Raw genomic sequence first — 13,534 nt, 5'->3', positions numbered from 1 at the left:
AACTCTCCTAGGCGCTCTCTCATAAAAACTATAAACTAAGGACTCTAAATTTTCGAGAAACAGAACCCACAGAGGGACCCAGAGAGGCAGTTCTCCTACTTAAGGTAACCTGGAAAAGAGTAGAAAGGCTCTGCTCCCCAGGGTTGGAGAGGTGGCCCACCAGAGGGGTGGCCAACCAGAGCGAAAGAACTTCAGCCTCCCAGAGGCAGCCCCAGGGCGCTGGGAGCCGAGGCTCACAGCAGCGGGGGAGTCTCTTGAGCTAAGCCACAGGGAGCACAGGGCACACATTGGGGGAACGGCGGAGGGAACTCTGCGAGAGTGAAGTCCAGCCCTCAGGGCACACAAAGAGCAGCGTGGCTTCAGCAGGGCAGACCCAGGAAAAAGAAGCAGGCCGAGTGGTAGGTAAGCAGAAGCCCCGAGGGCATGAGCCCACTGAACCTGGGGAGGGGAGAGTTCTGTCCTCTGCCCTGGAACAGGATGCTGGGGTTCTGACCACAATCATATCCTGATCGTAGTCTAGCCCCCCTCCCCCACCTCAGCCCCATGGCAGAGGGGAGCGCATATGGTCATTCACAGACCAGGAGGGAGGACAGAGCCTCACACACTGAGACCCTTGTGGGAGTGTCTCCAAAGCTCAGGAAGCACCCCCAAAACAGGCTAAGGCTGGGAAAATGAGCAAGCAGAGAAAAAAGAGGAAGACCATTGAGAAATATTTTGCATATGAGTCCAAGAAGGATCAAAACACCCAGTCTGAAGTTGAGGAAGCCCAAGCTAGGGCATCTAAAGACTCCAAGAAAAACAGAAATTGGGCTCAGGCTATGACAGAGCTCAAAATGAGAGAGTTAGAAGAAAAACTGGGAAAAGAAATGAGAGAGATACAGGAAAAACATGAAAATGAAGTCAGTAGCTTAGTCAAGAAAATCCAAAAAAAAAAAAATGCTGAAGAAAATAGCATGCTAAAAACCAGCTTAGGTCAAATGGATAAAACAGTTAGAAAGTTATGGAGGAGAAGAATGCTTTAAAAAGCAAAACTGGCCAGATGGAAAAAGAGATAAGAAAACTCTCTGAGGAAAACAAATCCTTCAGACAAAGAATAGAACTCAGGGAGATTGATGAATTTATGAGAAATCAGGAATCAATGCTTCAAAACCAAAAAAATGTGAAACATCACATTGAAAAAACAACTGATATGGAAATCAGATTAAGGAAAGATAATTTAAAAATTATTGGAATACCTGAAAGTCATGATCAGGAAAAGAGCCTTGACATTATTTTCAAAGAATTACTACAGGAAAATTGTCCTGATATCCTAGAAGCAGAGGGCAAAATAGAAATGGAGAGAATCCACCGATCCCCTCGAGAAAGAGATCCCCAAAAAACAAACCCTAGGAATATTATAGCCAAGTTCCAGAACTCTCAAATCAAAGAGAAAATATTACAAGCAGCCAGAAGGATACAATTCAAATATCGTGGAGCTGCAGTCAGGATCACACAGAACTTAGCAGCAACTACATTAAAAGCTCGTAGGACTTGGAATATAATATACCAGAAGGCAAAAGAGCTTAGAAAGCAACTGAGAATCAACTACCCAGCAAGGCTGAATGTCCTCTTCCAGGGAAAAAGATGCACTTTCAATGAACCAGAGGAATTTCAAATGATCCTGTTGGAATGGCCAGAGCTGAACAGAAGGTTTGATCTTCAAATACAGGACTCAGGTGAAGCATAGAGAGTGGAGGAGAAGGGGAAAATATGAGGGACTTAATGATGATGAACTGCATGTATTCCTGCATAGAAAAATGACACTGATAATACTCATATGAACCTTCTCAGTTAATAGAGCAGGTAGGAGGAGTTTTTATATTTGATGCACAGGAGAAAGCTGAATTCGAAGATAAAATACGGTGTAAAAATCGAGTCAGTAGAAAAAAGGGAAATGTAATGGGAGAAAGGAAAAGGAGAGGGGGAATAGGCCAAGATATTTCATATAATAAGATTTTTCTTTATTACAATGAGCTATTGCAATGATATGGAATGAGGGAATCTTTGCTTTCATCAGAGGTGGCTAGGAGAGGAAACAGCATATATACTCAATGGGGTATAGGCATCTGGAGTAAGAAGAGGGGGGGACGGGGGAAAGGGGAGGATTTGAGTAATGGAAGAAAGGATCGACCATGGGGGGAGAGTGGTTAGATATAACACATTTTCTTTTTAACTTCTTGCAAGGGGCTGGGAATGGATGGCCTGTCTGGGACCATAGGGCCAGGTGGATGCTGGGCCTAAGGGGTGGTATGGGGGCTTGGGGCCTTGTGGCCCCAGGGCCAGGGATCTGTCTGCTGCACCACTCAGCCAGCCTACAGCAGAGTCAGAGTGAAAGGAGAGAGAAAATATAACACACAGTAGGGGAGAAATACAAAAGGTGGGAGTTGCAATCTACTGGCAATGGTGGAAAAATATGGAAGTAACTTTTGCGATGGACTTATCATAAAGAATGTGATCCACCTGCGACAGAGCTGAAGCACATTTTTCATTATTATTATTATTATTATTATTATTATTATTATTATTATTTGGGGGTGCAGAGCAAATGGGGCTGGGTGGCCTGCCTGGGGCCACATAGCAGGGTGATCATTGGGTGTCTGAGGCTGGATTTGAACCTGGGTGCTCCTGACTCAAGGGCCAATGCTCTGTCTACCACCCAGCCACCCCTACTATTATTACTATTTTATTATATTTTGGGTCTTTTTTTTTCTTTTTTTGGTTTTTGCAGGGCAGTGGGGTAGGGGTGGCTTGCATGTCACACAGCTGGGTGATTGTTGGGTGCACGGGGCCGGAGATGGACTCAGGTGCTCGTGGCTCCAGGGCTGGTGCTCAGTCCATTGCGCCACTTGGCCATACCTACAATTATTACTATTATTTTTTTCTTTTTAATTTCAATTTTTTTCTCTCCCCTTCACTTTATCCCTCAAGTGAGTCTATATTTTTTTGGGGGAGGGGGTATTTAGTTTACTCTTAAACAAGAATATTTTATTAATTTATAAAAAACATTATTTGTACAAAATGAGAATATTAAATATAGAAATAATTTATGGTTTCTATAATTTGTTCTTTGTCACATTCATTCTTTAAAACAAGATTAGTTTCCAATTCATTTTTTTTTGAAGAGGCAATGGGGTCAAGTGACTTGTCTAAGGGTCACACAGCTAGTAAATGTCATGTGTCTAAAGCCAGATTTGAACTCAGGTCCTCCTGACCCCTGGTCTGGTGCTCTATCCATTGCAGCACCAAATGCCCCCTCCTGGAATTAATTTTTAATCTATGTTTCCATGGCTCTTTAATGAAAATAATTTTTATTGCATTATGATCTGAAAAGGATATTTAATATTTCTGCTTTCTGCATTTGATTGTAAAATTTTTATGCCCCAATACATGATTGACTTTTATGAAACAAAAAAATACTCTTTTCTATTCTCATTCAGCTTTCTCCAGGAGTCTATCATATCTAATTTTTCTAAAATTCTGTTTGCTTCCTTAAGTTCTTTCTTGTTTAATGTTTTTGGTTTGTATTTATCTAGTTCTAAAAGGGGTAAGTTGAGGTGCAAAAACCAAAGAGAAAAAAGAAAAAAAAAGACCCAAAATAAAATAAAATAGTAATAATAGTAGGGGTGGCTGGGTGGTGGACAGAGCATTGGCCCTTGAACCAGGAGCACCCGGGTCCAAATCTGGCCTCAGACAACCAACAATTACTCTGCTATGTGTCTCCAGGTAGGCCACCCAACTCCATTTGCCCTGCCCCCCAAATAATAATAATAATATTAAAAGATGTGCTTCAGTCTTTGTTCCAACACCAACAACTTTGTCGTGGGTGGATCACATTCTTTATGATAAGTCCATCACAAAAGTTACCTCCATATTTTTCCACCATTGCCATTGCTGATAGCAATATTCTCCATTCATATTTCTCCACTACCATGTACTATATTTTCTCTCTCATTTCACTCTGACTCTGCTGTAGGGTAGCTGAGTGGTGCAGCAGACAGATCCTTGGTCCTGGGGCCAAGAGGCCCTGAGCCCCCATATGACCCCTTAGGCCCAGCAGCCACCTGGCCCTATGGTTCCAGACAGGCCTTTCAATCCCAGCCCCTTGCAAGAAGTAAAAAAGAAAATGTGTTATATCTGACCACTCTCCTCCCATGGTCTACCCTCTTCTCCATCACTCACATCACCCTCCCCTCCCCCTATCCCCCCCTTCTTACTCCAGATGTCTATACCCCATTGAGTATATATGCTATTTCCTCTCCTAGCCACCTCTGATGAGAGCAAAGATTCCCTCATTCCCCCTTGCCTCCCCCTTCCATATCATTGCAATAGCTCATTGTAATAAAGAAAAATCTTATTACATGAAATATCTTGGCCTATTCCCCCTCTCCTTTTTCTTTCTCCCATTCCATTTCCCTTTTTTTCTATTGACTCCATTTTTACACCATATTTTATATTTGAATTCAGCTTTCTCCTGTGCTTCAACTATAAAAGCTCCCTCTACCTGCTCTATTAACTGAGAAGGTTCATATGAGTATTATCAGTGTCATTTTTCTATGCAGGAATACATGCAGTTCATCATCATTAAGTCCCTCATATTTTCCCCTTCTCCTACACTCTCTATGCTTCACCTGAGTCCTTTATCTGAAGTTCAAACCTTCTGTTCAGCTCTGGCCATTCCAAAAGGAACATTTGAAATTCCCCTGGTTCATTGAAAGTGCATCTTTTTCCCTAGAAGAGGACATTCAACCTTGCTGGGTAGTTGATTCTCAGTTGCATTCTAAGCTCTTTTGCCTTCTGGTATATTATATTCCAAGCCCTACGAGCTTCCAATGTAGTTACTGCCAAGTCCTGTGTGATCCTGACTGCAGCTCCACGAAATTTGAACTGGGTCCTTCTGGCTGCTTGTAATATTTTCTCTTTGACTTGGGAGTTCTGGAACTTGGCTATAATATTCCTAGGGGTTGATTTTTTGGGATCTCTTTCTCAGGGGGATCCATGGATTCTCTCCATTTCTATTTTGCCCTCTGCTTCTAGAATATCAGGGCAATTTTCCTGATAATGACTTTCAGGTATTCCAATAATTTTTAAATTATCTTTCCTAAGTCTGTTTTCCATATCAGTTGTTTATTTCAATGAGATATTTCACATTTTCTTCTAATTTTTCATTTTTTTTGGTTTTGAAGTATTGATTCCTGATTTTTGGTAAATTCATCAATCTTCCTGAATTCTATTCTTTGTCTGAAGGATTTGTTCTCTTCAGAGAGTTTTCTTATCTCTTTTTCCATCTGGCTAGTTTTGATTTTTAAAGCATTCTTCTCAATAACTTTTTGAACTGTTTTATCCATTTGACCTAAGCTGTTTTTTAGCATGCTATTTTCTTCAGCATTTTTTTTTGGATTTCCTTGACTAAGCTGTTGACTTCATTTTCATGTTTTTCCTGCAACTCTCTCATTTCTTTTCCCAGTTTTTCTTCTAACTCTCTCATTTGATTTTCAAAGTTTTTTTTGAGCTCTGTCATAGCCTGAGCCCAATTTCTGTTTTTCTTGGTGTCTTTAGATACAGGAGCTTGTGCTTTCTCATCTTCAGACTGAATATTTTGATCCTTCTTGGGCTCATATGCAAAATATTTCTCAATGGTGTTCCTCTTATTTCTCTGCTTGCTCATTTTCCCAGCCTAGGCCTGGTTTTGGGGTGCTTCCTGAGCTTTTGGGACACTCCCACAAGGGTCTCACTGTGTAAGGCTCTGTCCTCCCTCCTGGTCTGAGAATGATCATATGTGCCCCCCTCTGCTAAGGGGCTGAGGTGGGGAGGGCCCCTGCTGTTCTATTGGGGGTGGCTTAGACTGTGATCAATATCTGAATGTGGTCAGAGCCTCAGAGTCCTGTTCCAGGGGCAGAGGACAGAGCTCTGCAGTCTCTCTCTTCACTCCCCTCCCTAGGTTCAATGGGCTCATGCCCTGGGGGCTCCTGCTTATGGGCTCCGCCTGCTTCTGTTTCTGGATCTGGGCTGCTGAAAGACCATGCTGCTATCTGTGTGCCCTGAGGGCTGGGCTCCATGTGCTTGCTCTGGCAGAGGTCCCCCACTGTTCCCCCACTTTGTGCCCGGTGCTTCCTGGGGTGTAGCTCAGGAGACTCCCCCACTTCTGTGAGCCGCAAGCACTCTTTTCTCCCCTGGAAATGCTGTTAGTCCTCTTTCTTGCCCTGGGATTGCAACCTAAAAACTACATATGGGCAATGTAAAAGAGCCCCTGCAAAAGGATTTCCTGAAATATTCTTTTGGCTAATTGTCCAATCCCTTTATTGTTTGAGGACTGAGAACTCCAGGTTGCTTCAATTGCCCTCAAGTCTTCCTTCTGTCTTGCACTGGGTCCTCACTGTCATTCTGAGTCAGGCTGTGGGGTTTAAGCTGCTAGCCTGGGGAGGGTTGGAGACCTGAGCTGGACTGCCTCCCTCTCACCCTAATGAAACAGACCTTACCTGGTGACCATCTAAGACAGGGGTGGGGAACAATTTTTACTGCCTAGGGCCATTTATATATTTATAACATCAATCACCTCCTACAATTAGTCAAACATTTAATTAATTCATCCCTAAAAAGCTCCTGGACACATTGAATTTTGAGTCCCACCTGTGGTTGCTATGGCAGCACCAGGCCTCATATGGCCTGTGGGCCAGATATTTCCTGTCCCTGTTCCAAGTTGACTTGGGCTGGAAAATTGTTTCACCCTGACCTTTTCTTGGTTGTACTTCTCTAGAATTCATTTGTGGGCAGTATTTTTTATCTTTACTCTAAATAAGTCCTAGGTAACACAAACTAATCATTGTACCTTGTTTTGCATATAAAATTGATATGTTCATGAAAGTTGTATATTAAATTGTAACTGAAGATCAAATCATATTACAGTTACATGAGAAATTCACTAATTAAATACCTCTCCAATGATTTTCTAAAAACATATGAATTTACTCTGATTTTTATCTAAATTGAATTTTTGTATTTAAAAAACATATTTGTAATATTATCCAAGAGCATTATTAGGGCTCAATGAAAAAACTTATGCATAAATTTTATCAGAAGCTCTCATATGTCTGTCTTTGTTTAAAATTAATAAGGTTCTTGAGCACAATAAGTAGGTCAATGCTTCAACTTTCGAGTGTAATTTGGAAAAAATAACACTGGGCTCAAGAGCCAGAGATTAAAACACATAGCCTCAATTTGGTAAATTTCACTTATTTATTTATTTTCTGTTTTATCCTATAGATAATTTTGAAAATTATGGCATATCCCACAAGTTGTAGTGAATTAGAATACCTGATTCATAATTAAATAGTTGTCCAAAATAAAGAAAATATGGGAGAGGAATATTACTATACTCTTTACTTAAGGTTCATTTACAATTAGAACTGGAAGGATTTAAGGCATTATCTCGTTCAATTCTTTCATTTTTATTAAAGTAAATTTTATGGTCAGTATTTATAATGGAAAGAATAGTAAGTTCAAATGATAAACATTACTATTAAAGCTATATTCATTCATATTGAACTTTAAACTTTTTATACTGACACTAGGCAAATTAATGAATAAAACAACAGTTTTACAGTGCTTACCCAGCATCATCACTCTCCCTTGCTGGATATTAAAGGATGGATTATTCTATTTTTAAAACTTTATATTTAATATCAAGCTAAAATATTCTAAATTTTAGGGTCTTTCACTGACTCTTATAAAATGTCATAAGTATAAACTTTCAGAACAGAAAACTGAAAATTCACATTGTTTCTATTCATATAACACATGTTCCTGCCTAATAAAATAGATGATCAAAAATTTCCAGGTGCAATTTGGGAAATAGTTTGACAAAAGTGGTTCATGATGACCATTGTAAATAGATTTTGCAATTTATTTGCTTAGTATATTGTATCAAAGAGGCAATGTCATTTCAAGGAAATCTTTTTTTAAAATACCCATTTTGAAATGATATATCAGAATACATTAACATAATCTAGAAGATGCTAGTAAAAACCTATAAGAATATGTTATATAACCATCCTGGGAAATGTATTACACTATTTTTTTACAAGAAAACCAGGGAACCAGAAAATGCTAAACACTGTATCTTTCTTAAATCAAACAAGTAAAAAAACTAAAATAAGCTCATAAAGTGTTTTTGAGTGAACTATCCTGTTTGGTACTGGAGAATATAATAGCTGGACTCCACTAAGGCTTAATGAAACTACTTAACTCAAAGAGATTCTTTGGAACCAGTTTTGAGTTTTCTAAATATTTCTGTCCAGTTCAATCTGCTATACCAGTATGGTTAAACTTCAATTTCCTGGAAACCTTAGTGGACAAGCAATTTTGACTTGCAGGATTCTTCCTGAATGACTTAAGATTTACCTCTGTAAGCAACAATTTTTTTTGATGATTCAGGGTCATAATTTGGAAAATAAATTGTGTCATGTAATACATTGTACTGTATCACCATCAGAACCTGTTACATTAACAACTGTTCCATGGGTGTTAACGCTTTCTGAGTTTCTCTTTTTTTTATAGTTTTTTTCCTTTATTCCTTCCATTCCTGTAGCTATCAAAGTACTGGCTCCTGCAGGCTCTTTAAACCTGTATAATTTGAAGTTTTTAATCTGAGGGAGGTTTGGAAACCCATGGAATATTTTTTTTCTAAAATTTCTTAGCAAAAAGAAAATTCTTCTAAAATTCCTTAGCAAATTACATGGGAAATCATTTTAGAATGTCAACTCTGAGGGTTAAGAACATTTGATTTTTCTCTTTTTATTGACAACTCTTAAAAATGTCTCAAGTGTAGCTGGCATATAATAAATGCCTGCCGGACTAAAATAAACTGAATTAAGTCAAATGGAAGTCACTCATGACAAAACTGAATTTTTAATTAAGATCGTAAATGCAGTAGGCTTGTTAGAATTCTGTATATGAGGAAATAGGCTCTGAGGAGTAAATTGCACAGATTTTAATGGAATCTGTGTCATCAATTCTGGATGCACAGAGGACAGCACTGCAAAAAGCACTATTGTATAAACATGAGCAAATTATTTAACCTCTCTGGATTTAATTTCTTTATTTGCAAAATGGGATAATAATAATCCCAGAAATCACAATCTCATAGGCTGTATGTGGCTATAATATTTACAAAAGACTTTCATGTACTTTCACTTTTGATTCTCATAACTATGATGTCTTTAAATAGAACACTTGAATTGTAAAGTTTTAATGTAGCTTTCAAAGTAAGAATTTTCAGCAGAAATTGATAAGCCTAGGGTCTCACACTAGAAGTTGAGGTCGGTAGGTGATTTGGAGCCCTTGCTACTTTGACTCTGGTTTTTCAAATTGCAAATTATTTTGTAATCGATAAGACAGTGGACCTGGAGTTAAGAACATCTGATTTTCAATCTAGCCTCAAATAATTACTGGCTATGCAACTCTGGCAAGTCTCTTAAACCTCTCTTTGCCTCAGTTGCCTCAACTGTAAAATGGGGATAATGATATCTCATGGGGTCATCATGAGGGTCAAAAGAGTTATTATTTGTGAAAATGTTTTTTGCACAGTGTAGGGCACAAGGAAGATGCTTAATAAATGATTATTCCCTTAATAAATACCTCTTCTCTTTCCCTCCCTTCATTTAACTTTCTTTCCCTTCTTTTCCCTCCCCTTCCTTCTTCTTTCATAATACACTGAAAGTCACTAAAAGCCAAAAGGCAATTTGTTGAAGTACCAGGGATTGTGGCACTGCTTAAAGCTACAACTAGGAATTTCTTGAGTCAAGGCAAAATTAATTGGGGTTCAGGGAGGAAGGCATTGCTGAGGACAGCTAGGCCACACTGAATAAAGGACAGACCATCCCTTCCATAGTACAGTTCAGGCTAAAGAGAAAAACAGGGTGAAGAAAGAGAAGGGAGGTCTTGGGTGGGGTGTCTCTGGGTGGGGGGGGGGGCGGGCGGAGGGACTGGCCCTGGCCAGAGGGGGCAGTGTACTCCAATAAAGGACAACAGGGTGAGGCATGGGGATAGTGTTTGCTGTGAGGAACAGAAATTATCCTTCTGAAAGTTTGTGCCTTGGGACAGGCCGGGCACCAAGAAAAGCTTCTTCTCTATCCCTTGTCTAGTTAATAACCACTTCCTTTTGCTGCTACCTGCTACCTTTTTAATCAGGGCTTGTTCCTACAGGACATTATAACTGGGTGTGGAAGAAGAACAGAACAAATGGGAAAAAATGGGATAGAAATGGAGAAAAGTATCTTGGAAAAAAACAAAGAGATAAAGAAAAACTTGTGGAAAATGAAAGATGGGAGAAGACCAATTTTAAAACAATTTCATTCATAAACATGGACACCTAAGACCTATTCACGTTTTTCCTTTTGGAAATGAAGAGAAAGAAGGTAGACTGTGATCCTTTTAATCACTCACATTTAGTAAAAATTATAAAAACTTTTGCTTAGCCTAATTACTCTGATTAATCTATCCTAATTCTAAATATAAAATCAATATAAATTTTCCTATGTTCCATAATACTGAAATGATCATAAGGAGAAGCAAAAGAACATATGTTCAATAAAGATTTCCTTTTTGATCAACCATTTCTTCTGCATATTAAAAATATATTACTAGTTAAAGAAGAAATATCACCATTACTTTCTTAAATCTTACCAGGCATAGCATGTACAAGGTCACCACATAGAACAAAGAATTTAGGCTTGGGGTCAAGCTTGTTAATAGCTTGAATAGCTTGTTCTGTTAATCTGATCTCCTCTTTCCATTCATCACCACAGTTACTGCAGTCACCAAGTGCCCAGGCTTTCATCAGTCCAAATTGTGGATCTGCTCCTTGTATGAAGTAGAAAGGGGATTTCCACTGAAGCTCTTTTTCTTAAAAGGAAAATGGAAGAAATAAAGCAGCCAGGTTAAAACATAGCATTTTCTTAAATTAAATAGATAATTTTAATAAGCAATTTGTTCAAATATATCATTTTCCAATCACAGATATTCTTAACCATTTTTGTACCTTTGGAAATCTGAAGAAGCCTACTGATCCCTTCTTAGAATAATATTTTTAGATGTACAAAATAAAATACACAGGACTACTAAGAAAACATATATCAAAATGTACTTATCAAAATTAAAAAAAAAGTTTGCAGATCCTAGGTTAAGAATCCCTGGTTCAGGATATTTTGATTTATATTACCTCTGAGAAGTCATGTGGTATAGAGGCCAGAAAACTGACTTCCATCTGAGATGGAGTTGGATTCAAGTCTTGCCTTGGATATAAAGAAATGGTCACCTTGGACAAGTAGGTCACTTAACCTCTCAATACTCCAGGTAACTCCTAAACTAAGTTGTAGAGAAGGCATAGTTCTGTACTGTAGAGTGAAGTTCCTCCCAGGAGACTCCCTATGCCAGTGAAATGATAGATCTGAGTTAAGAAAAATAAAAGAGACTAGTTGATACCTAAAGATTGGAGGAAAAACATGGGGAAGAGCATAGCAAGGTCCTAATTAATACAAATAAGGAATCTGTGAGGTGGTTGGAACCAACGACCAATTTTATAAAATTTTAACTTAGAATAGTGCAAACCCTAATATATGTGACCACTTCACAGAATTCATTATTCAAACTTGGATTATATAAGCAATGAAACCAAGCTGTTTGCTTTAGAATTGTAGAATCAAAATGAAGTACAGATCATTAACATAACATTGGATACAGGATATTAGCTTTCAATAGCAAATTTTAAAGTCAGATTTTAAGACACCATCAACATTAACTCTCTGAAATTGATTAAATATTTCAAAATTTTTTATTCTTGCCATAATGTCACTATTTGCATTATTTAGGGATGAGCCAGCATTTTAAATTATAAAATTTGGAACTTGGAAATTTGACTATCTGGTTACATATATAATGCCACAAAGAAATCTTGAAATTAGTCAACATGGAAAATGCCAACATTTTAAAGACTGTAAATTTAATGTGAATATAAATGGGGATAATGGTATTTCTGGGGAAGTATTCATTACTGCATCCTTATTTTGTTTAACTGAATTTTGCCTTTAGAAACTAAAGACTTGAAAGGAAAAATAGAGAAGTTATTATTTTAAATGGTTTTCTATAAAACCTATTTATTTTTTCTATTTACCATCTAAATACATTTAAACACGTTTTTATTCAACAGTTGAATCCTGGTTAAATACTAAAATGTAAAAAAAAAGCTGCTAAATCTATTTTTTGGCTTTAGTGTCTGAAGTTGATGGATTATGGGGTATTTCCATTATTCATATTTAGTAAGGTTCATCAAAACTATAGTTCTGTTTAAGTACTGTTTAGTTAAGGTTCAAGTAGATTACATAGCAAAATATCAAAATTTCTATATGCACTTGTTCATTTGTATTCCTAAAGATAGAAATGAAAGTCTGTGGTACCTTCCAGCTCTCACTTTATGGCCATTATTAAGGCTTCCTCGATAGGATCCCAAAACTGGTAGCTACATATAATGGATAAAATGCTAGATCTGCAATCAAGAGAAGTGGTTTTGAATTCGGTCTTAAGATTTTACTAGTTACCTAACTATGATCAAATCACTTCAAAACAGGAAAACTACAGCTTACAACCTCAAAGAGTTCTAAGTATAAAATACTTTGTGAAACTTAGAGCACTTAACAAATGAGTATTTTTTTATGACTGTTGCTTTACTAAGATAACTTAAAAAAGTCAGATTAGCAACCCATATAAAAAAACAAGTGGATGAAAAATACATAGTATTTAAATTTCAGGATTCACTTGGTGAGAAAACCCAATGAGTTAATATAGCCATATAAACATTTTGGACAGGCTTCAGGTGTACAAGAAACTAGGTTCATAATTGAATTGGAGGAGGAAAATGGAAATGGACTGTATTACATTTAGGAAATAGCAAATGACTTTCAGTGGTTCTAAACTGCTCCTTGCCATCTAAGTCCATCATTATCAATCAATAATCTCCCAATGGCATACAAGTACAACACCAAAATCACAGAAGAAATACAATTTCACTCATTCAAAGAGTAAAGTAACAACTGTGTAGTAATGGGCAGCATAATAATATAACAACTGTGGGTTTTTAATTAGGCTATAGCCTATTCCCATGAATAGATTCTGTTAGAAATAGCATAAAAAGGCGGAGTCAAGATGGCAGCAGGTACAGCCTCTCAGGTGCTCTCTCCAATATTTCACAAATCTTAAAATTATGACTTAACTAAATTTTTGAGAGACAGAACCCACAGAAAGATCCAGTGAGGCAATTCTCCAGCCCAGGTAACCTGGAAAAATAGTGGGAAGGCTCTGTTCCAATGGGGTGGAGGAGAGGCAGCACACCAGAGCAAAGGAGCTTCAGCCTCCCAGGAACAACCCCAAGGCACCTGGGAGCCTGGGCTCCCAGCAGCAGAAGCAGTTTACTGACCTGCCACCCCAGCGAGCATCAAGAACAACT

The 13,534-nt window shown here is 38.1% G+C and overlaps 1 protein-coding gene across 2 annotated transcripts in view; it reads right to left on the bottom strand.

The window, feature by feature from the left end:
- Window positions 1-13,534, bottom strand: part of CPPED1 (calcineurin like phosphoesterase domain containing 1) — a 134,360-nt gene that overhangs the window by 70,746 nt on the left and 50,080 nt on the right. For both annotated transcript variants that reach the window (XM_074196444.1, XM_074196443.1), the window contains exon 2: window positions 10,720-10,938. In XM_074196444.1, coding sequence (XP_074052545.1) covers window positions 10,720-10,938 — 219 coding nt within the window. The remainder of the gene's footprint in view (window positions 1-10,719; window positions 10,939-13,534) is intronic.

The sequence above is a fragment of the Macrotis lagotis genome, chromosome 8 (assembly GCF_037893015.1).
Source record: "Macrotis lagotis isolate mMagLag1 chromosome 8, bilby.v1.9.chrom.fasta, whole genome shotgun sequence".
NCBI lineage: Eukaryota > Metazoa > Chordata > Mammalia > Peramelemorphia > Peramelidae > Macrotis > Macrotis lagotis.
This window is presented reverse-complemented; position numbering and strand designations above follow the sequence as displayed.